The sequence below is a fragment of the Lissotriton vulgaris genome, chromosome 12 (genome assembly GCF_964263255.1).
Source record: "Lissotriton vulgaris chromosome 12, aLisVul1.2, whole genome shotgun sequence".
Lineage (NCBI taxonomy): Eukaryota > Metazoa > Chordata > Amphibia > Caudata > Salamandridae > Lissotriton > Lissotriton vulgaris.
The window spans coordinates 99021996-99046895 of record NC_141700.1 but is presented as its reverse complement, the minus strand read 5'-3'; the positions used below and the strand labels follow the sequence as shown (position 1 = coordinate 99046895).

The window sequence follows — 24900 nt, the reverse complement described above, 5'->3', positions numbered from 1 at the left end:
CTGAGTCCTATGTCATTGATCCCACCTTGGGATTTGGAGATGTTCTGTTTCTTGGTCAGTACAATACTTTTATCTCCTGCGTGGAAGACCATGCTTCTATCCCACCTTCCTGAATTCAAGGAGATCTTGGTTGTTTCTCGTCTCTGCTGAGAGGGAGGTTCATTCTTTTGGTGAAGGAAGTTCTACTGAAGCGCTTCTTCTTGGAGGGTGTGATGGTCGGCAGTGGTGTCATTCTAGAGCGAAGGAGGTGTTTCCAATGTGCTGATGGTTGCAGGTTGCGGGCACCAGCACTCGTTTTTGGGGCCCAGGACTTCTGTTTTGTCATCAGACTTTGACTCAGGCGAAAAGGGAGAAAGAGGAGGAAGATGGCGATAGGAACACAGTGACAAAAGGAGAAAGCAGGAACCACAAGAGTGAAAAAAAGAGGCAGGAAGTGTAGTGGGTGGAGGAAGAAAGATGCATGAGGCGGAAGCAAGGCTTGGCGGCCTTGGTCGTCACTAACCTCAGCAGTGGGCACCTAAGAAAACTTTTGAGTCCCGGAATTTATTTTTATTGCAGTCAACTGAGTGAAGAGTTCTATTGTGGGAGTAGTTTTTGAGTTCTACTTGAATGAAGGTTGGGCCTATACTGTGCAGGTCCCTGTGGACAAAGCAGAGAGCCCTGAGGGTGGAGCATCTGACCATGTGTTGCAAGTGAACTACTTGGAGGACAGGCGTGGTGTCAACACGTAGGTGTAGAAGGTGTTTTCCTGCTTCTTTTTTGTATGTTTTTTAGATTTTTAAAGTCTTTGTCCAGGACTCTGTCTCTGTGGATCATTTTTGGTCACCACATCATGCTGATTACCTCACAAACTCTATGGCAGGGACATTGTACAGCACTGATCTCTGCACGAGGTTTATCAACACCTTCAGGTACCTTATGGTAATTGTAATCTGTTACCTGCAAAGTACACACAGACCCTGGTACATCATCCCACTAAAACATCTCACCATGAAAGCAAAAAGGACACCTCTCCCTCCAGGAGGTGCAATTACTCCTTCAGGTACATTTTTGTTCTTCAAAGCACTGAAACATCTCAGCATGAACAGCAAACAAGGCCCCAGGACGCTACTACGAAACCGATTTTAAGAGCAGATGTGTTAACAAACCCCTTTCAAGTACATTATTGTACTTCTAAGCACCGAAGCATGAAAGTAGACAAGGCCCCAGGAGCTGCAGGGACCCCAATCTCAGCAGCAGGTGCATTAACACCTTGACGTATATCATTGTACTTCAACCCGCTGTAACACCTCACCATGAAAGCAAAGAGGCGCCCCCTGGAGCTGATAAGAGCTACCCAGGGACCCCCACTGCCCCCCCACACACACTCTCACTTCCCTCACAACCTCCAGCGCGGGGGACGCTTCACTTGACATTTGTCGTCATCTTTAACCACCCTTTGTGGTGTTCAGATGCTAATACGTTCGGCAAATAAACCATAAATTGTGTCTCAGAAGAGGCCTTATCTGGGGGTCCTCCTTGCCGCCTCGTGCGTGCAGAGTAAGCAGTGTGCGCGCACGTGGGCCTGGACGGGCGGGGACGGTGCTCGGGGCGCGTGCGGGGGCGACAGACAAAAGATGCGGGGCCTTATAAAGACGTCCAGGGGATGCACCAGGCCAGGGGAGCCAGCCGGTGGGTCAGGGGCGGAGGAAGGAAACCTGTAGGACGAGCAGAGAAGTCTTTCTTTTTTAATTACAAATATTGAGAAGCCGAGTCTTTAGAGCAGTAAAATGGCCGCCTCAGGGTCAGTCATTCTTCACAAATGGCTGCTGTTGCTGTCAGCCTGCGCGGTGTGGCTGAGCCCCAGCTGCAGCGGAGACTGCTTCTTCGACGCCAAAGGTAAGGGGAAACAACCTTTACAACGCAGTCATTACATCGCACTACACTTATAACGCAGTCATTACATCCCAACATTCATTACAACGCATGTCACTACAACCCAGGCATTACAACGCATACCATTACAACGCATGACACTACATCGCATGTCATTACAATGCAGGCATTACAACGCATACCATTACAACGCATACCATTACAACACATAGTACCCGCTACACTATCCAACACTTACCCTACTGTTGCACCCCCTGGAGTTAGAATAGTAATTTTTACCCCTACACTATCCAGCACTTACCCTACTATTAAACCCCCCTGGACTTAGAATAGTAATTATTACCCCAACACTATCCAACATTTACCCTACTATTACACCCCCCTGGTGTTGGAATAGTAATTTTTACCCGTACACTATCCAACACTTACCCTACAGTTACACCCCCTGGAGTTAGAATAATAATGTCTACTCCTACACTATCCAACACTTACCCTACAGTTACACCCCCTGGAGTTATAATAATAATGTTTACTCCTACACTATCCAACACTTACCCTACTGTTGCACCCCATGGAGTTAGAATAGTAATGTTTACTCCTACACTATCCAACACTTACCCTACAGTTACACCCCCTGGAGTTATAATAATAATGTTTACTCCTACACTATCCAACACTTACCCTACTGTTGCACCCCATGGAGTTAGAATAGTAATGTTTACTCCTACACTATCCAACACTTACCCTACAGTTACACCCCCTGGAGTTATAATAATAATGTTTACTCCTACACTATCCAACACTTACCCTACTGTTGCACCCCATGGAGTTAGAATAGTAATGTTTACCCCTACACTATCCAACACTTACCCTACAGTTACACCCCCTGGAGTTATAATAATAATGTTTACTCCTACACTATCCAACACTTACCCTACTGTTGCACCCCCTGGAGTTAGAATAGTAATGTTTACTCCTACACTATCCAACACTTACCCTACTGTTACAACCCCTGGAGTTAGAATAATAATGTTTACTCCAACACTATCCAACACTTACCCTACTGTTACAACCCCTGGAGTTAGAATAATAATGTTTACTCCAACACTATCCAACACTTACCCTACTGTTGCACCCCCTGGAGTTAGAATAATAATGTTTACTCCTACACTATCCAACACTTACCCTACTGTTACACCCCCAGGAGTTAGAATAATAATGTTTACTCCTACACTATCCAACACTTACCCTACTGTTGCACCCCATGGAGTTAGAATAATAATGTTTACCCCTACACTATCCAACACTTACCTTAAATGCAATGTAATGTTATGCGTTGTAATGGTATGCGTTGTAAAGGTAGTATGCAATGTAATGGTATGCGTTGTAAAGGCAGTGTTTTAAAATGCAATGTAGCGTCATGTGATGTAATGGCATGCGTTGTAGAGGATGTTGAGATGTAAAAACTGCGTTGTAAGTGCATGTGTTGTAAATGTATGCATTGTAAAGTCATACATTCAAAGGTAAGAGATACCTAGTTACCTACCCATCATAACAATCATCAGAACAATATTACTACTGTTAATAACACTACTATCACTTCTACTACCGGTACTACTACTGCTGCTAATAACACTACTATCACTTTTACTACCGGTACTACTACTACTGCTTCTAATAACAATACTATCCCTTCTACTACCGGTACGACTACTGCTGCTAATAACACTACTATCACTTTTACTACCGGTACTACTACTGCTTCTAATAACACTACTATCACTTCTACTACCGGTACTATCATAGCTACTATTAATAATATTGCTACTGCTGCTAAGAGCACTATAAATCCTACTACTTTTAATACAATAATGCTCTTATTACTGCTACTATTAACAATATCGCTACTGCCTCTACTGCATAGAATAATATCACTTCCACTACTGTTACTGCTACTACTAATAACACTACTGTCACCTCTACTACCGGTAACACCATTGCTAATATAATAATATTGCTAGTATCACTGCTACTATTAATAATACTGCTCCTGCTGCTACTTCGAAGATCTCTATAATTCCTACTACTAGTGCTTTAACCCCTTCGCTGCGGCGGCAATTGCGCCGCAGCGCTAAGGGGGTGGGGGGGCCGTGCGGCGCTCCCGTACTCGTGACGGAACCGCTCCATCACGAGCCTCGGGTGCGCTTTGCTGATGACAGAGCGGTTCCGTCACGGCCCGCTCGCTCAACAGAATGTCCAGCGCAGGCGGGGAATCTGCGCCGCGCATGCGCGCCGAGCAGGCCGTGACGGAACAGCTCCGTCATCAGCACAGCGTGTCCGTGGCTGGTGACGGAGAGGTTCCGTCACCAGCAGGGTAGGGGTTAAGTGGGCCGGGTCACCCTGGGTCTGAGCACCAGCAGCTTTTTAAAGGGGGCCTCGAAACAGGTCTCTATCGGGCTCTGTTTTGTGCCTTGGCACAGGGGGTCCTGCAGTGACTGCAGGCACATCGATGTCTGCGTGCTCACATGGCTCATTTCTTATTAGTGGAGAAGTTACGTCATGACGTCATGCCAGGTGAGCGTTGTAGGGGAAGGGAAATCCTTTAAAGAGTCATTTTCTCACTGGATTTCCCTTCTCTTTTTGAAACTCAGGAGCAGCAACATTGTCGTGGTGTCACCAGGGCTTTAAGTATAAGCTTTTCCATATTATTTACAAGCCATAGTTGCTGCTTATTTATCTTATGCAACTAACAACCATTGGCAAAGACAATAGTCCTGACTTGGTGCAGGTATGATGTTACTTGTTGTATCATATATCTGGATGCAATGACAGAAACAGCAAAATACATGTCGGCAACACACCATGCCAAGCACAGATTTTTAGCTTGCTTGTGTTTTTAAGCCACGCCCTTAATTACACTGGCCACGCCCCTTTCAGAGACCTCCCAGTTTTTTCATCCCACTTAAAGCCCTGCCTACTACTGTTACTACTACTACAACTAATTACACTACTATCACTTCTACTATCGGTACTACCACTGCTAATAACACTACTGCTAATATAATAATAATGCTCGTATCACTGATACTGTTAATAATATTGCTCCTGCTGCTACTTCTAAGAGCACTATAATTCCTACTACTGTTGCTGCTACTTTTAATACAATAATACTCTTATTACTGCTACTATTATTAATATTGGTGCTGCCACTACTGCATAGAATAATATCACTTCCACTACTGTTACTATTAATAATAACACTACTATAATTTCTACTATCTCTACTACTACTGCTAATATAATAACGCTCGTATCTGTGCTACTAATAATATTATTGCTGCCTCGGCTACTACTACTGTATAGAATAATTTCACTTACACTACTGTTACTACTACTCCTAATAATACTACTATCACGTCTACTACCGGTACCACTACTGCTAATGTAATACAAATGCTTGTATCACTGCTACTATTAATAAATATTGCTACTGCTGCTAATTCTACTAAGAATAGTATAATTCCTACTTCTGTTGCTCCTACTTTTACTATAACAAAGCTCTTATTACTGCTACTATTAATAATATTGCTACTGCGGCTGCTACTAGTGATAACAGCAGCGGCCCATGCAGGGAAGAGTAGTGGGGGGTTGGGGCTGGGTGGGGCCGGGTTGGGGGGTGATTTCAACAGACAACGACGAGAGGAAATTAATTATTTATTTAATTTTCTAATTTTCCCTCGTGGTCATCTGATGAAACCCCCTCCCGCCCCCCGCCCCAACCCAGCCCTACCACTCTTACATGCACGGGCTGCGGCTGGATAAAAATATCAATGCTACTACGTGTAGTCTACTACTACAAATGCTAATAACAATAATCCTACTGCTGTTGCTACTACCGCTGATAGTAAAAAGCCAAAGGTTCCGGAGCTGGTCTCCGGCCTTGGCCAGTCCTTGTCCTGTTATGGTTTCTGTAACTCTTTATTGTTGGAGAAGCTTATGGGCACTCACTAATATTTGCACAAAAGTGTCCAAAAGCATAGAAATAAATTTGATGTGAAAAAGCATCTGTTGGCAAAGTAGTCCCTGACACTCAAGGGGACTACTTTGTGTGTGGCTGTGCCCCTTGTGAAACAGCAGAATGCTGTCAATCACATTGAAGCAGCCAGTGCTTGAAGCCGACCCATTCTGCATGCTGCAGTGGGCTGAACAAAAATTAGATGACGACACAACAACTGACCAATGGATGAAGAGGGCCGGCTGAAATCCCCTATATGTGCGTATGTGTGTATGTATGTATGTATATATATATATATATATATATATATATATATCCAACGTCGCTTAAAATTGCTTCTCCCACAACAAAGAGACCTATAGTGGACCCAGATACTTGTGCCAATCAAAGTTTCTTTATTGTAATTCGACCAGCCAGTCCGTGATTAAGCGTTTCAACCCCTATCGGGTCTTGATCATACATATATATATATATATATATATATATATATATATATATATATATATATATATATATATATACATATACTATACCTCCACTTTTAGTCTACTACTACCACCTCTAATAATATTAATGACATTTCTACTGCTGCTAATGCAAATAATGCCAATATTTCTACAACAGTTAATAATACTACCACCACTAATAATCTCACTGCTACAGCTGTTGCCATTACTGATAAAAGATAAATAACATTTAGGAGTTGCGCCGATCGATTAAGCAGCTACTTTGGAACCAGTGAGTGCATTTGTCTCTGGGTACTGTAATGGCTGACATTAGAGTAATCCAACTCAAAGGCTGGGTTTTGAGGGCTCGGGGACTTAAAGATGCCCTATAATGTTCTAGATATGGATCCACCACCTCCTTAGGTTTATTTGTCAGGGTTACACTACTAGTTTGACACAGATGATAGGCCTTCTTAGTGTAGTGCTCAGAGGTTCTGGGAGTTCTCCTAGCAGTCTGGGGATGTTGAAAAGCCAGGAAGGTTGTGGAAGAGTCACTGAAGGGACTGAGTGGCTGAGTGATTGACTGCATGAATTAACGTTTGCACAACACACACTTCAAATCCAACCACATCTAGGCGCTTACCAGGAGCTGCCTTCATCTTTGGTAAGGCATATTCACCTACATGCAAACCAGATTTCAGTGCAGGGTTATGGGACTAGGCTCCACCAGATTGGACCAACAGGTGGGCTCTCGTCTAGCCGTAAAGAGGTGTATGATGTCACAACAGCACAGGGCCGACTTTAGGGCAGTGCGACCGGTGCATCCGGATTGGGCACTACCTGTAGAGGGGTGCTAACCTCAGGAGGGGCGCTATGTGTACCACTAATTTATGATTGGAGAGATGAGGGGCACTTTTGCATGGTGGTTGTGAGAGAATTCGAGGAGTTGGTCATGGGTGTGGCGCAGCCCAAAATTATTGTCGCACCGGGCGCCACCTGTGCTAGAGCCAGCCCTGCAACAGCTCTCAAAACCCAAGTGGATGCAGTGGCGGCCAGCCTCAATTAACACAGGTGGGGCGAAAGGCACACTGACGGGCACTAATAAAAAGCAGCTGAGCCCAAAGCCGAAGCTCTGAATTGTGGTCCGTTTTAAACTGTGTTTATAACGGGCCACGACTGAGAGCTCTGGAGTTGAGACTAAAGGTACTCCGAGTTTCTCACAGTGCCTGTCAGTGAATTAAAGCAACTTTTTGTTAAAAAATAAATAAAAAATATTTACTTACCTGTTGCCTTGTGCTAGGTGCTCCTCTTCATCTCGGCAGCTCAGGATCCCAGGACTCCAGCAACCAACTCCCCTCTACCAATCCAGATGCTTCTCTTAGCAGCATGAGAGAAGCACCAGGATTGGCTGGAGAGCGCTGGTGTGACCCTCCTTAAAGCACTGGGGTTCTGTGTTTGCTCTCCACCCAATTATCTGAGACAGCTTGGGTTAGAGTGTTTAAAGTGCGCATGTCAGGCTGGCCGTTCCAAGTGACATGCACACTTTAAGCTAAGTGCACAGCATTCCTCTCTGCTGCTACCCGCCACCTAACCTTGGCTGCTGTCGGCACGAAAAATAAAATGGTGATAGATGTGTTTTATTACCATTTTATTATTCATGATTCCTGCTCTCCAGTGGAGGGTCGACGCTCCTCCGCTTTCATGGAGGCACCGCCGCTAGATGGATGTCATTAAACAAAGAAGCATTCAAGAATACCTATTGTTGGTGATTGTTAGGGATGCAGACCTACACAAGGAAAATAGGAATTTAACTGTATTCTGAATGTGTTCTTTGATAGCTAATCTGTACTGGGGCTGCAGGAATCAAATTGTCCTATATTTGTTGTGAGAAGATTATTCAATCCTATTTGTATCTTTGGCTTTTCCAGCCTGTAGTCTTGCATTCATATATTTAAAAAAAATACAAATAGAAGGTGAACAACATAAGAACACAGAATACGCTATTTCACATCTTAAATGGGATTTTTTTTAAATAGCCCTGTTTTGGCGTTTTGCGCTTTTTAAAATCTACTTTTATTGATTTTATTTTTATATGATGTCTTAGTTGCATTTCAATCAACTAACAATCCTTTTTACAATACTGTTAGACAGCACATGCAGGGGATACTGTTCACTGCAATAACACCAAGGTGATGGACAGAATGCTTGAATTACCTCTGGACTCCTGGTTATTCCCAAGGTATCTAGAGCACGGATGGGCGGAAGATCCTTCAGGTACCTTGCTGCCGCGAGATGGAACAAACTACCCATGGCATTGAGATTAGAGCCATCAGAATCAATTTTTAGAGCCAAGCTTAAAACTGCACTATTCGCTCAGTAAGGTATGCCACTTCTGTAGGTTCCAGTAAGAGTCTCTCCTCAGCGCGGGGACACGCCGCTGTTGCGTCACCATGCGCTCTACAAAACCCCCTAAATAGAAATAGAAATAGAAATTAATCTTAGCAACACACGTTCGGGTCGCATCCCAATCCATTCTCATAATCAGGGCGAAACCGGTCCTAGGATGCTTGTGTTACGGTTTAGGGAGGGCCTGGCCTGGTAGTTCCGTCTGGACTGTTCCCATGGGAAGCAGGGTCAAGACTGATTTGTATATGACTGGGTCCAGCCTGTATTCTGGTGTGGTGGGTGAAAAACGATGGATTGGGATGCAGCCCCAAGCGACAGCCAGTGGCTGAGATTAATTAAAGCTTTCTACCCATCTCCTTGTTGTTGTCGGAAATACTGTTCAAATATTTATGTGCATTGTAATTTATTATTATTTTTAGAAGTTAGAGTATTTCATATATCTTTCAGCACTACAGGCAGTTGCTTCTTTCCACCCTATGGTCCCCTTGGTTTCCACTGCATGAGTCTTTACTTCCTTACTTTTCTACTCTCTGATGTTTATGGCTTTTTACATTCTTACTGATGCTGCATTTAACATCTGGGGCGAGAGTGACCACCCCACTCTTGGTCACTGCAGACACTGTCTCCAGCACTGAAATTGTAATCTACAAATCAGTGATTTCAGGTGATCAGACTGGACGCGAATTGTTCTAGTAAATGCATATAACATAAGATATCTTACAGTTATTCTTACAGTTTTTACACCGTAGAAATTGCTAGGCGCACAAAGTGTACCCAGCAATTGACTTAACAAGTAAGAGAGATTTTAAAATCCAGTCTATGAGAATTAAGTAAGTGTACTATCACATTTCTAAATTTCTTCGGGGCAGGGGTTTAATAAAAGAAACTTGTAAGCTGACCGTCAGAATCTGCCCCTCACAACTCCATATCATTTTTGCTACCACCCCTGAAACCCAATGTATGAGATCGCAGATGATTGGCTTCAATTTTCAGCACTGCTGGCAAACGTCACACCCCAGCAACAAAGTTAGTGCCACATAAAGGATTACTCATGGAAGTCACAAGACTAGATCCCAATACCGGATGCTCACATTGCTTAGTTATATCATGTCACAACAAGACTAGACCCCCATGAAGCCCACAGTGAAGATAACCTGCAGCTGTAAGTCACCAACGAGGAGGACGGGAAGCGCATGGTGAACAGGAGCAAAAGCCACCAATCACCTACAAGGACTGGTACAATGTGAACAAGAACTTCATTATAGATTAGAGGGATGAACAACACTCTCAGAATTTGACCGCACAATTAAACTAGTGGTACAAGCAAACAGACAGTGAGGGGGGGGGGGGGGTTGCAAGACCTAACGCTTCCTCATTTTGGGCCAACCATTAACAAGCTTTTGAACTACCAAATGATGAATGTTGCCCAATATACGAAACACTGCAACATCACATAGGTAGGGGAGGGTGTGATGAGGATTTGATAAATGTGTTAGGAGGGTATGGTCTGTGTGCACATGGGGTACAAAGGGTGACCATGTTGTTATTAAGAATGATTGAATAATACATTTGGGACTTGGGGTAGTGCGGTGTACTGTAGATAGTCTGGTGTTGGTTGGCCTGTAATGGGGACGTGGTGCATTGATGTGCGGTCAGGCGCGGTGTGGCATGATGCAGTCTGTTGACTTACAGTGTGTCGCATCATACTTTATAATGTGTAGTCATTCTCATCGAAGTATGCACCATGTACATTGCCCAAGTGAGCTACAATGCTTGATTAAAGGCGGCTGTGCCCAAGATGCACATTTGTCTATTCCACAGAGTATGTTCTATGTACACTCTTTGGATACAAATGATGTATTAAAAATGTAGTGTTTCAGTAAAGGACCCTGTTCCATGAGGGCAGATTTCTTTGGGCCTTCAAAGCCAGGAGCTGGTACCAGAACAGCCAACTAGACAGTTGTTGCCATGTGCCACACAGTATCAGCACACTTCACTTGGACTAGGAAGCATTACACTAAGGTGGTTTCCAGTTTGCGTATGATATCACTGAAGTGTTGTAATACACTGTGGGTTCTGCTACCTTCCCTTGATATGGAATGTGACACAGAAGACTTTGGGGGTCATTAGGATGGCGGGCGGACTTTGCCCGCCCGCCATCCTCACGGGGATTGGGACCGCCCGCCATAAGGGCGGGGGTCCCGTGGTTGGTATTAGGATGTGCCCAGCCTGGCGGGGTCAATCCGCCCGCCATCGTAATAGGGTCCTTTGTGTTCATTCTTGTGGAGGACAGGTTTAACTTCTCAGCTGCTCAGGCTGTACCCCACATCCCTCCCAAGGGTACCATCCTTACACAATTCCTGTAGGATCATACAGTGGAAATTATTCCGTGGTGTGGAGAAGCACCCTGGTGCCAAGTACTTTAGCCAGACTCCAGCTCTGAGAAGGCAGTGCACTAAGAGTGCAATGCATGTCACTCAATAAGAGTCGTATAGACCAGCTCAAGTGCACAGAATGTCTGTAATATTGTCCATGTTTATGTTATACAACAGAACATTAAAGATTATTCAGAGTCTAGTACTCTTTATGGAGCTCAGAAGGATTCAAGGCCAAGTGAGGTTGACTATGATTCCAGCTTGCGAGTTACACACTAACCTCGTAACTCCCTGAGATACCTCAACAGTGTTTCTTTTTTTCTTACAGGTACCTGCCAGCACCAGGGACGTGAGTACGGCATCGGGGAGACGTGGATGAGTAAGGAATGCTATCAGTGCATCTGTCTGAACCCCTTCGGAGTGGGGTGCTGTGACGAGTAGGTGCAAAGACTTAAGCAGGGGGAAAGAGACAAAAGCTGGGGGAAGACCAGAGGTCCCATGGTCCTACTCTATATTGGCAGAAACAATTGTTTCTTTCATCTAAAAAGGTTCTCAATCAGAGCAATTCATGTTTAATCAATGCTGAAAGCGAGTGGGACATGTATGATGTTCTGACACAGTACTGATTGATCTCGAACGTCTCTGAGTCTGTCTGCTTGTGGGATGCTCATGATTAAAAGAGGTAAGCTCGAGTCTCAAACCTATTTGCCCATGTGAGCTTGAGTTACTTGTGCACATAGTTGTTTTATGATTGGAAAACGTATTTTACTTTGGTAAAAGAATGTACTCACTAAAAGATTGTTTGTATGAGTTGATCGATCAGTAAGGGTGGGAGGTCTGTGATGCTTGGGTGTTATAGGACGGCAATATATATATATATGTGTGTGTGAGTGTGTGTATATGTATATATGTATTTGGAGGGAGTTCTGTGTTCATATATATATATATATATATATATATATATATATATGCAAAATAGAAGCAGAGAACTCTGGGTTTTTCTCAAGCTTAGGTCGAAAGAAGCTCCTGTATAGAGCACCCTCAATACCAGCGACACTCTAGATGTGCTCACCTGAAATGTCTGCTTTTCCAGCAAAGTCTTTAAGCATAGGATTAACACAGTGCCATTTATGCCGAGATAGACAGGGACAAAGTGTTTTGCCAATTCAAAAGCAACGTCTTAAGAATAGGATTAGCGCAGTGCTATCTACGCCGAGCTGTAAAATGACTATAGCCTTTTACCACTCCAAGCCCAGTATTACAGCTTTGGATTGGTAAAATAACATCCAATAATAATAATAAAGGCATTTGTAAAGCGCCTGGTTACACCATCCCGGCGTGTCCTCGCGCTGTGGAGAAAGGACTATCATAGACGAGCACAGGCCCTACAGTGACACAGGAAACTAATTACTAAACAGATGAGTTTTCAATAGTCGCCTAAAGTTAGTTTCCGACCTCTCCAGCCTGAGGCCGACCGGAAGTTTGTTCCAGTTTTGTGCGGCTAGGAAGTGGAATCCAAGCCAACCTGAAATTAATAAAAGCAACCCCTGACACGTGTTTCACTCTCAGAGCTATTCAGAGAGGTATAGCTTTGTCCAGACACAAGGGAGCACCCAGTATAAGTCAAAACAATACCCTTTCAGGCATAGAGTGACGCATAAATTATGCAAAAATGGAGAGAATTCTGGGTAGTTCACAAGTTTAGGTGGAAATAAGCTCCTGTATAGAGCACCCTTAACATCAGCGACCATCTAAATTTGCTCACCTCAAATGTCTGCTTTTCTATCAAAGTCTTTAAGCATAGAATTAGCACAGTGCTATCCACGCCGAGATAGAAAGGCACAATGTATTTTGCCATTTCTACAGCAACGTCTTTAAGCATAGGATTAGCACAATGCTACCCATGCCGAGCTGTGATGTCTAGAGCATCATTCATGACATGGTCAGTTGTCATTCAGTGATATGAGTGATGCAATATGTCAGGTCATAAGCAGTGCATTGTATATATGTATGCACACATTTTTCACCTACCCTTGCCCCCTCCTGTCAGTCAGGGCAAGAACAAATATATTTACAGGGTGCAAACCATAAGGGAATAATTACCAAAGCGGTGCAAATGCATTGGAACACTATTATCCATGCGGGAAAATATTACCGCCGTAAAAAAGAAAAAGTTAGCAGGTGCATTTGCACTTGGTGGTTTGTTATTTATATGATGTATATCTCACAGGCAAAAATGGAATTTACAAAAGTTTTCCTGGAGCATGCCTGAAAACCTATGACTGGCCAAGTGTTACCTTAACAGCATTAGCAAATTACAAAAAGGTGCAAATCTACACCAATGCAAGTTAGAAAAGGTGCATATTTTAAACTAATTTTTGAGAATCAGCCAATCAACATCTATGGTTAGAAGCTACTCTTTGTTCTTATCATACAAGAGGGCTTCAACTAATTTGATATCCAATCATATATCTTTTAGATTCATAAACTTATTGTGCGAAGAAATACATTCATAATTTAAAAATTCTTTAGGATTCCCACAGCATGACCCTCTATGCTGCATCCCAGAAGTATTACGAGAATGTTATTATCCAGCCTGAACTTCTGTACTACAGAGAGTAGGCATAATGTGTGATTTATAGCCCCAGCCTAGCCTTCTGGACTTAGGCCCTACAGATCATTTAATTTGCCCTGCCTGAACTACTGTGTGCAACCTAGTTGTGTAGCCCAAACCTGACCACCCTATGATATTTCTATTTTTCTCCCCCACAGCATCCAGCAACCAGTTGATTACCCAGACTGGTGCGAGGTTATCCGTAAGCCTGATTCCTGCAGTGTGGCCGTCGTCATGAAAGCAAATCGTCGTGTGCCCTGCACCAACAACATCGCTCGCGAGCGACTAGCCATGAGGGGCCGTGAAGACTGGAAGGAACCGGACTTCTTATTTTGAAGGCTGCACCATGTTGCCTACTTAAAACGAAACCATAGAATAATACACATTGGCCTTGCGCCAAGCAATCGTTGTTTACATTGACTCTGCACAGTTTGTTTTAATGCATGTCATTATTAGGATTTGATTAATTTAAAATAAAGTATGTTTAACATTTCAAAAAGACTGCTGTAATGTTCTGGTATTTGTGTAATTGACACAGTGATGGAGCTGTTCCCCAACCTTACTGCACTGGGACATACACCTGTTAAACAAATTCTTACTTTCAAAGAGGAAAATGTGCATGTTAGGATGATGATTAGATTTACCATTGACTTATGTTAGTTGTAGGGTTGTTTTTAGTGGCCCAAAAGTGCTTCAAACGTTTTTGGCTGGATAACTGACAGAATATTGTAAACAAAAATATTGCGTGGACAGAATATCATGTCAAAAATATCGAGAAGGTAAGTGCAAATCGGTAAGTATAGATTTACTATTCTTAACTCCACATCTACGTACCTTTAAGATATATATATCATCGTGGTACATAGATGTGGAGTTATATATGGTAAAACTTTGCTCACCTATAGAAATTTACCTTTACAATATTTTTGTCCTCAATATTCTTGACACAATATTTTGTCCCACAATATTTTTGTTTCTGAAATTTCGTCTAAGGACTGCTTGGATGGGTGTTTGTGATGCTTCCTGAAATAACACTGAAGCTTATCACTTCACTTTCAACTGCTCAAAGCAATGTCTTGATTCTCTTCTCGTCTTTCTAAGGCATTTCGTGAAGATCCAATATACCTTTATCAGACTTCACTTTCATACTCCAAGAAACACTTCTGCATATAGAGCTTCAGTGTTCTCCATCTCCAAAATATGTGTAATAATCTTAGGCAAAGTTTATAAAAAAATGTAATAACGCTCCTGAGAAAATGGAAATATGAGGTAATGATGGTGATTATTATTATTATTGGAAATATGGGGAAGTGATGATGTGATGGTGATTTTTATTATCAGTTCTCAAATGAATTACATAATGCTGAAACAATTATATTAAACAGCATTCTATTTTTACCCTCTACTGAATGTTTTAAAACAGGCTATGAAAAAAATATTTGGGGTCTCCATCTAACTCTGGCATATCTTCTTCCGAAGGTATTATATTGAGTACCATCCAAAAGGGTGAAAATCGCTTGCTATTTCCAGGGGAGGCAGAAACCCCCGATTAACATTCTACCAGTAACCAATTGTTATTAAGAGTCCAAGTAATGCAGTGTGTTCAATATAGAAAACTGAAAACACATGATTCTCCTGTGAGCAGTGACCTCAAAGACATGCTCATAGTGAAGGACACGGAAGGAGGTCCTCGGGAAGGGTGAGGATGGGTTACCCCACCTCTAATCCCAACAAATGTGATCTTTGTCTGTACGTGGAATACGATAACCAGGTTGTTACTCTCTCAACACCAACTCTGCTTCAGGTTAATTAATTTTCTCCTAAAACACCTCACTGAGGTGAAACCAGGATTTAACTAGAAAGGTGTTCATCACATTCAACAAAGCAGACTCCGTCATAGCTCCGCACCTCCGAGACGTCATCAACTGCTCCCTCAACTCCGCCACCTTCCCGGAAGACTGGAAACACGCTGAACTCACCGCCCTTCTGAAAAAACCAACAGCAGACCCCACCGAACTCAAAAACTACCGCCCCATCTCACTTCTTCCATTCCCGGCCAAAGTCATCGAGAAAGCCGTCAACAACCAGCTCGCCACCTTCCTCGAAGCCAACAAATCACTCGACCCCTCACAATCTGGCTTCCGAGCCAAACACAGCACTGAGACCGCCCTCATCGCAGCAACAGACGACATTCGAACTCTACTGGACAATGGAGACACAGTCGCCCTCATCCTCCTCGACCTCTCTGCAGCCTTCGACACAGTCTGCCACAGCACCCTTTTACAACGCCTCAGAAACATCGGAATTCAAGGAAAAGCACTGGAATGGATCACCTCGTTCCTCACCGGAAGAACCCAGAGAGTCCGCCTCCCACCATTCAAGTCCGAGGCCTCTGAAATCATCTGCGGCGTACCTCAAGGATCCTCACTCAGTCCCACCCTCTTCAACGTATACATGAGACCCCTCGCGGCCATCGCACGCCAACACAACCTCAACATCATCTCTTACGCGGATGACACTCAACTAATCCTTTCTCTCACCAAGGACCCCAGCACCGCCAAAACTAACTTACACGAAGGAATGAAAGAAGTCGCCGAATGGATGAAACAAAGCCGTCTGAAACTGAACTCAGACAAAACAGAAGTGCTCATCTTAGGTTCATCCCCCTCTGCATGGGACGACTCCTGGTGGCCGGAAGCCCTCGGAAAAGCACCCATCCCGACAGACCACGCACGGAACCTTGGCGTCATCCTGGATTCTTCACTCTCAATGAACAGACAAGTCAGCGCCGTATCCTCTTCCTGCTTTAACATTCTTCGCATGCTCAGAAAAACATTTCGCTGGATCCCCTCCGAAACAAGGAAAACAGTCACCCACGCTCTAGTCACGAGCCGACTGGACTACGGAAACACCCTCTACGCAGGTACCACCGCTAAACTCCAGAAGAAACTACAACGAATCCAAAACGCCTCAGCCAGGCTCATATTAGACATCCCACGCAACGAACACATCTCTGGTCACCTTAAAGACCTCCACTGGCTACCCGTCAATAAGAGGATCACTTTCCGACTGCTTACCCACGCACACAAATCACTCTACGACATCGGACCAGATTGCCTCAACTCTCGACTGTCCTTCTACACCCCCTCCCGCCAACTTCGCTCTTCCAGCCAAGCCTTCGCCACTGTACCTCGCATCAACAAGACCACCATGGGAGGCAGATCCTTTTCATACTTGGCTGCCAAAACATGGAACTCACTCCCCGCTTACCTTCGCCTCACCCAGAATCACCTAGCGTTCAGAAAGCAGCTTAAAACGTGGATATTTGACAAATAATCCCCCTCCCCTTCCTAAGCGCCTTGAAACCCTCTGGGTATGTAGTGCGCTATACAAATTTTATGACTTGACTTGACTTGACATGGTATTAAAAGTGGCCTATTACTGATATTCCTGGAGAAGCTCTCAGCGGATGGTAAAGATCTTAACATGTTCCAGCCTTCTTAGATCTTCCTTCCTCACAGATTTCATTGAATGTTGAGCAGCAGCACAACTTAACATACTTATGCAAATTTCAATTAGGATTAAGACTGAATTGTTGTAGAGTGGCCACCTTCCTACATGTTGCTGATGAGGCCATTTGCATTCTTGATACTGTAAATTCTTGTCTACTTGTTCTCATTGGCCCTCTCTTCCACTTTGGGCACAGTTAATCACCTCCACCCTAATTAAAACCATCATGGACATGATGTGGTCCTTAACTGATAATAGATCTCAGCAGATCAGAAGCAGGAACTTCTTTTCCAGTACAGTTAACTTGATGAAAGAAGTACAAAAAGGTTCCATTCTGGCTCCTACTCTTTTTAATCTGTACTTTAAACCCCTTGAGGTTATTCTCAAGACTTCATGGATTTTGTATCTCCAATACGCAAATGATACCCATCATTATCATTAGCAAGAGAGTCGCTTTTTGCACATAAGGCATTGTATAATGCAGGACCTCGAGCTATTAGAACCAAATTTCAGTGGTACCAACCAGCAAGTCCTCTACGCTCTACCAAGAACAAACTGGTGGTCATTCCTAGATTTCAGAAGGCAAGATGGGGGAAGATCCTTCTCCAAAGCCATAGCTAAAATGTGAAATTCCCTTCCACATCATCTAAGCACTGTCGGAAATCATTTGGCCTTTATAAACCTGGCTTTTCTCTATAGAATGACCTTCCTTCTTCTTAATTGCCTTTATTTTCATGCCAAGAAGGACGATCTGGCTTGAATTTTTGAGCGGTTTACAAATTTATTTTCATTTTCTTTATCACAAGATCTCTTCACCGAATCATAGTTCATACGTTGTTCATACACGATTAGATAGCATTCCACCTCTGGGGCGTATTATATATACGGGGCATTTTCCTTGGTTGTGCCATATTAAGATGAATATGCTGCCCCGTTGGCAGTCGCAAACTCGTGCTGCCCTGGTGGCAGCGCATTCATATGAAAAATGGTACGGCTGATTTGAAGCTGCTATGTGTTTCACAGTGCAGGTGAGAATCTGCCTGCACTTTTAAAGGGGATTAGAGATCCCGTTGCAGGCAGGTTCAGTGAGTGAGTGACTGCACCCACCTGCAAGGGGATGTATGGGGGTCTATTGGACCCCCCTCAGAGATCTGTTATCAGGTGGTGCACTGTCAGTGCGCCTGCTGACAGCTTCTTTGCCTCTGTGCCAGCATCTCTAATACGGCGTGGGCGCAGAGGCAAAGGGATTCCCCTCATTTGAATGTGGCCACACCCCCATGCAAATGAGGGTACGCCCTCTGATGATAACGCTGGTGCTTCATGTGCGCCAGCACTATCAGTGTTATAGAAGGGACACACAAGCATCTGCTGCCCTTTCTGTGATACCAAAGTGCCCCGGGGGTTACGTCAAGCGGGTGCAAACGCCTGTTGCTTCCCCAGGGCACTCCCATAATACGCCCATTTCCTTCACATTGAAGGACACAATGCAATCTTCGATGAACTCCTTCAACATTCAATTGTCATGCAGTGATTAGCAATGGCTCTACAACCCTAGCATTTACTCCTAACATAGGATTAAACCTTCAATTGCCTGATAATGCTTTGGCAAAAGTGCTTGTTTTGAATTCCAACCACTGCAGAAATTCTACAGTGCACCCTAGAACAAGACATCAACACAGGTCAATACCTTATTCTGCTGCGATTTGATTATAGAAACTCACTATGGGTGTTTACATTCCGCAGCTCACTTTGTAACTGGAATTAAATGGGAGAGAACACGGAGCACAAGAGAGGGGAAGTTTGCTGACGCGAAGAACACGTGGGAGAGAGCAACACAGAGAATGGTGCTGGCACATTTTCTGGGGGCAGCACTCAAGAGAGAGAGAGCAACATGAAGGGTGGGGGCAAGGGTTGTTTTGTGGGTTTGGGGAAACACAATGGTGTGCGCAACAAACAGTCGAGGAACACCTGAGGAAGAGAGAGAAAGAGAGAGAGAGAGACACTGAGCGCAAGGGTGGTAGTTTTTGGTGGGAGAAGCACACAACGGAAAGCCTAAAACCAAACGCAGTGATCAGGGCATTTGCCATTGGGTACCAAATAAGGGAGAGATCAACAAGGAGTTCTGGTGCATGGGCGTTTTTGAAGAAAATGCATGTAGAAAAACCCACAAGGGAGATAGCAGCAGAGATCGCAAGGGAGTGCTTTTGAGGGGAAGCAAATTAGGGAGAGAACAACATGGAGTGCAAGGAAGCACATGTCGGAGAGAGCAACACAGAGCATGAGAGAGAAGATGAACAATGGATAGCACAAAATGCAGCTGCGGCCGCTGCAGGTAAGAGCGGTGAGGTGGTGGGGCCGGCTGGGGGAGATTTTGAGAGATGACCACATGGGAAAATTAATTATTTATTTAATTTTCCCTTGTGGTCGTCTCTTGAAATCCACCATCACCCCCCCCCCCCCACGCTCCCCCTCACCCAGCCAGCCAGCCAGCCTCACCGCTCCTACCTGCAGCGGCTGCCAAAATGGGAGTGCAGGGAGCCTGGTGAGTCACAATGAAAATCACATAAAGGAGAGAGCAACAAGGAGTTAGGGTACCAGGGTGTTTTGCCAATGGGATATGCATATGAGGGAGAAAGCAACATGGAGTGTGGGGGAAGGAAGAAGCACACAAAGAACAAAGCAAGAATGAGCATGGGGCACACAAGTGAGAGAGCTGGAAAACACAGGCACTCTCATGCAGTGCTCAACCAAAAAGAGAAAAGTGAGGATACAAGTCAGTGAAGTAAAAATAATAGGCTATACTCAAGAAGAGGCAAAAACATAAGATGGGACAAAGCATGCCATTGAATAAAAAACAAGCAAATCAGAGTGACAATAAAACCAACCAAAGGTAGGCAATGAGTGGGCTGTAAATTTGTTATACTCTAACAAGAGGCTTTCGCAAACCTTGTGCTGTCTTGTAGGTGAGACCTAAAGACAAAAAATGATTATTGCATCATGATAAATGCGTGTACGTGTGTGGTAGTAATGCATACATGTGCACATACAAATCATCACAGCATCACGATCAGGGTACGAGACGGGGGTACAACAAGAAGTTGGGCCCCACTGAAAAAGATGCTGAATTCGTCCCAAACACCAGGACACTTTCAGCAGTGCCTGCACATTGTTATCTGCTTTCAGTCACAACAACGTGCAGGCGGGGATGGGGCTCTCTTTTTTCTGACTCCTGCTGGCTCTTAACAAAGGCCGAGTCTGAGGGGTCATCAGGCCTCTTTTTGTTCGAGTTTCCTGGACGGCAGGAGCCTCACACCTAGAAGCAAAGGCAGCAGTGGGGAAACAAAGGCTCACATCTTGTTAGCACTTCACACTTACTTGAGAGGCAGCTTTTTACTTTGTACAGTTCCCTGATTAGGAGATATGCAGGTTTTACATACTCATGTCCGACGCACACACACACTTGACTGACACAACTGAAATAGGGCCCATAACAGTCTCAGACCATGCACACATATCTCTCTCACTAAGTGGCAAGCACAACGAAACACCAAGCAGGAGGTGGCGCCTTAACAGTGACATACTCGAGAACCCCGCCAACATTACCGAAATAGAGGCAGCGATCAAAGAATATCTCCTGTACAATGATACAGAGGACACAGAGGCAGCAACATTGTGGGACGCACTCAAAGCAACAATAAAGGGAAGACTCATCAATATTAAAGCACGCATGAACAGGGGCAGGAACAAAAACATCAAAGAACTAGAGGAGCAGATTAAGGATTTAGAGAGGAATCACACAGCCAATCTAAGAGACAGGAACACACTCACAGCACTAACAAAAAAAAAATATGAGGTAAATAGAATCTTAAGCGAGAGAGCCTCCACATGGATCAACAAATACAAATCCATTAACTTATGCCCGGCCAACAAAGCAGGGAAAGCCCTGGCTGGGTACCTGAAGGCCAAGCAAAGGCAACACGTAGTAGCAGCAATCACTGACGCCGACAACAAGACACACACAACCAGCAAACAAATCCTCGAGACTTTCAGGAAGTTTTACAAGGACCTATACACAGCTGATGCCTCACTGGAGGCAGACGGCGGAGCTAAACTGCTAAAGAAGCTCGAGCTACCCAAACTAAGCGAAGAACAGAGAGAGGCCTTAGACCAAGGCATAACAAAAGCAGAAGTAGGGATGGCCATAGACGCACTAAAACCGAACAAAGCCCCAGGGCCGGACGGTTTCACAGCTGCTTTCTATAAACAATTCCAACCGTTACTCAATGACACCCTAGTCAGAACTTTCCAGGCATGCGCGGATAAAGGCAATATGACTGACTCAATGGCAGAGGCAAACATTATTGTTATCCCCAAGGAGGGGAAAGACCCCCAGTTCCCACGTAACTACAGACCAATCTCCCTTATCAACGTGGACTGCAAAATCTACGCAAAAATCATAGCAGCGAGACTAAACACATATCTCCCCTCGCTCATTCACAAAAATCAGGTGGGCTATCTGAAAAACAGACTCTCGCAAGACAACACCAGACTGCTATGCCATCTAATCAATCGCACGGCTAGCAGTGCGGAGAAGGCCGTCATGATCGCATTAGATGCAGAAAAAGCCTTTGACAGAGTCTCATGGCCCTTCCTGAACCAGTGCATGCTCAAGTTTGGACTGGGCGAGAAGTACAGGGGAATGATCATGGCCCTCTATAAAAACCCTCGGGCTCGAGTGGTGGTGAATGCAGCCACTTCGGACACATTCACACTAGGCAGGGGAACAAGGCAGGGATGCCCCCTCTCACCAGGGCTTTTTCTGCTGGCCCTGGAACCACTCCTCCACATGATCAGAACAAACCCCCGGATCTCGGGGGTGCAGATAGAGAGGCAAGCCTTCAAGCTAGCTGCATATGCCGATGACATTCTGATCACCACAAACAACCCACAAGAGTCGATTGAAGCACTCGTACAAACAATAGAGGAATACGCGCATGTCTCAGGCTACAAGCTGAATAGGGAGAAATCCGAATGTAAACCTATGAACTGCCACACCACCAGGTCTGTACTGGGCTTGTCAGGCCTAACGTGGCAGAAAAAAACACTGAAATACCTAGGCCTACTCTTCGGAAGAGACCTAAGAACAACACTAGATCACAACGAGGAGGCGATGTTAAAAAAAATAAAGTCCAGTCTAGACACGTGGGGCCCCAAATTCATAAGCTGGTGGGGAAGAATTGAGACAATAAAGATGATGATCACCCTCATGCTAAACTACATGCTCTCCATGCTGCCTCTCACACTCACAACCGATTTCCACAAACGCATAGACAAATGCATCAACGTTTTCCTCTGGGGAGGAAAAAAACCAAGAATACGCCTAGCTAGACTCAGACTTAAAAAAGAACAGGGCGGACTGAATCTCACAAACTACAAGGCTTTCCAGGCGGCATGCCTTGCCAAACAGGGACTACACTGGATAACCCCAACACCAGAGTACACGCCGGTATGGTTGGACCTGGAAAGAGGCATTCTAGGTGGCGCAGATCCGATCATGGCTCTTACGGCGCACAAACACCCAGAGGTCAAAAACGCGATAATCCACAACACAAAGACAGCGCTGCTGAGAGTAGACAGAGAAATGGCAGTGAGTATCAAGGGCACCAAATGGGAGTCACTGTGGCACAACACAAAAATTACTTACAAGGGGAAAACACTTAACAGCAAGGAATGGTACAGCAGAGGCATCACAACGCCGTCACAACTAGAAGCAGGTAATAATCCGCTCACCTACAAGGCAATACAGCAGACAACCTCACTACCGAACAAGGAGTTCTACGAATTCCTCAAAATCAAAGCGGCTGTCACCAAAGCAAGCCTCTCGAAACAGACACCCACCATCATACAATACACACAAAACCTAAACAAGACAGGCCACCAAACAGCGCAAATTTACAAATTAATCACACCGCGCACCACATCTCTGAACAACAAGACACTAGCCTTCTGGGAGCAGACCATACAAAGACCCCTAAACGAGGAAGAAAGAGCCAGGCTATGGACGGCAGCGTCCAAAAACAAAATCACGCCACAACTAGCACAGACCAAATACTGGTTACTCCATAGGCTGCATTGGACACCAGCGAAACTAGGGAAAGTGGGAGCTAGCGAGAGTAGCACATGCTGGAACTGCCAGAGGGCAACAGGAGACTTATCCCACATGCTATACGAATGCCCCAAAATCAAAACTTTCTGGAACAAGGTCTATAACCTCATAGACACAGTCACAGGAAGCAAGACACAAAGAGGACTAGCGGGGATAGCCACCGCCTTCCTATCAGCAGAACTTCAGTCCAAAGAAGTACGAGACCTGGTCGATGTACTTCTGACGGCTGCGGTGAAAACTATCCTGGGTAACTGGAAGGACACCAGCAAAGCCACCTTCAAACGCTGGTTCAACTGGGTCACGTTCCTCCGGGGGGCTGACAATATCACTGCCAAACACAAGACGGCGAATCACACCGCTAAAGATAACATGTGGGAAGCTCTCGACGCATATCTAGAACAGTGACCAACACCCCCCCCCCTCCTTTCTTTCTCTTCCTCTCTTCTTTTTCTCTCTAATGGCCCCACCAGGCCGCAACTTTGCAAGATCGGTACAAGTATTACGAATGTTTTGCCTTTGTTTTGTATACGAAAAATTTACTTTCAATAAAGAATATTTTGAAATAAAAAAAAGGAGATATGCATGCACGTGTTGATCTTTCCCAGTATTTGCACAAAATAAATAGCATTTATATAGCGCTTACTACCCCTGAGGAGGTGTAATATTTAAATATCACTATTTTGCCTTTTAAAGCACTATGGGTAGAGGAAGCTTTACGCTGACAAAAGGTAACATTTGTTTATGTGAAGCTTACAAAAGTGTACATTTTCTGTCTAAATCAGGAGGGTTTCCAAGTATACTCGAAATGTGCTCAAATGTACTCATGATAGACCTGATAAATATATATGTAAGGGCTTAAGATCTGTTGTCTAATCTTGTGATGCCACTTCCTGTGATGTCACGTGCCACCGCGCCGTGATGTCAGGCGCTGTGATGCCACCTGCATTCTGATTAATTAGGTTAGTCCCCCCCACTTCTTTTTTAGGACTTGTGCCCTGATCATGATACAAATATGTGCATGCTTCCCAACACATTTATCGGCCTGAGCCGCCAACTTTGGAGCCGGGGAACCTGGTTCGAGTCATGGCATTGACTCAACATCTTGTGATTCTGGGCAAATCACTTAATTGCCCCGTGCCTTCCCAAAATGAATGTGCCCTTGTGTGTAAAATAACTGGTGCTCTTGTAAAGTGCTCCAATATCTTCTGGCCGAGTTCGCGCTATATAAATGTGCAACAACAAAAAAAGACAAAAAGTGCGGTCGCTTGGTTTTGCCAATGTTTGTTTAGTTGCAAAGGGGGCGGGGTAGCAAACAATTTATTGTACTATTGTTTGGCAACTCAGACGTCTAGATCTGCCAAGTATATTTACTAGATTTTTAGAAACATTTAAAAAACATGATACCCCTTAACTGTTTACGAATAGCACACGTTTAGAAAATCACTTTTGAATTGGACCTTAATATTTATCGAATATTTAATAAACATATCTCC

At 44.4% G+C, this 24900-nt stretch overlaps 1 protein-coding gene across 1 annotated transcript; it reads left to right on the top strand.

The window, feature by feature from the left end:
• Window positions 1–1674: 1674 nt before the first annotated feature.
• LOC147673500 (prostate-associated microseminoprotein-like) lies at window positions 1675–14230 on the top strand. Its single transcript, XM_086947361.1, has 3 exons — window positions 1675–1878; window positions 11446–11554; window positions 13890–14230. Exons 1-3 carry the CDS (start codon window positions 1770–1772, stop codon window positions 14065–14067), a joined length of 396 nt encoding a protein of 131 aa, XP_086803487.1. The 5' UTR covers window positions 1675–1769; the 3' UTR covers window positions 14068–14230.
• Window positions 14231–24900: the final 10670 nt, after the last annotated feature.

Excerpts from the sequence above, each read along its gene's own strand:
- LOC147673500 (XM_086947361.1), top strand. The coding sequence starts at position 1,770 with ATGGCCGCCTCAGGGTCAGTCATTCTTCACAAATGGCTGCTGTTGCTG. Across the intron at positions 1,879-11,445 it reads CTGCTTCTTCGACGCCAAAG|GTACCTGCCAGCACCAGGGA; the intron begins GTAAGGGGAAAC and ends TTTTTCTTACAG. Across the intron at positions 11,555-13,889 it reads GGAGTGGGGTGCTGTGACGA|CATCCAGCAACCAGTTGATT; the intron begins GTAGGTGCAAAG and ends TCTCCCCCACAG.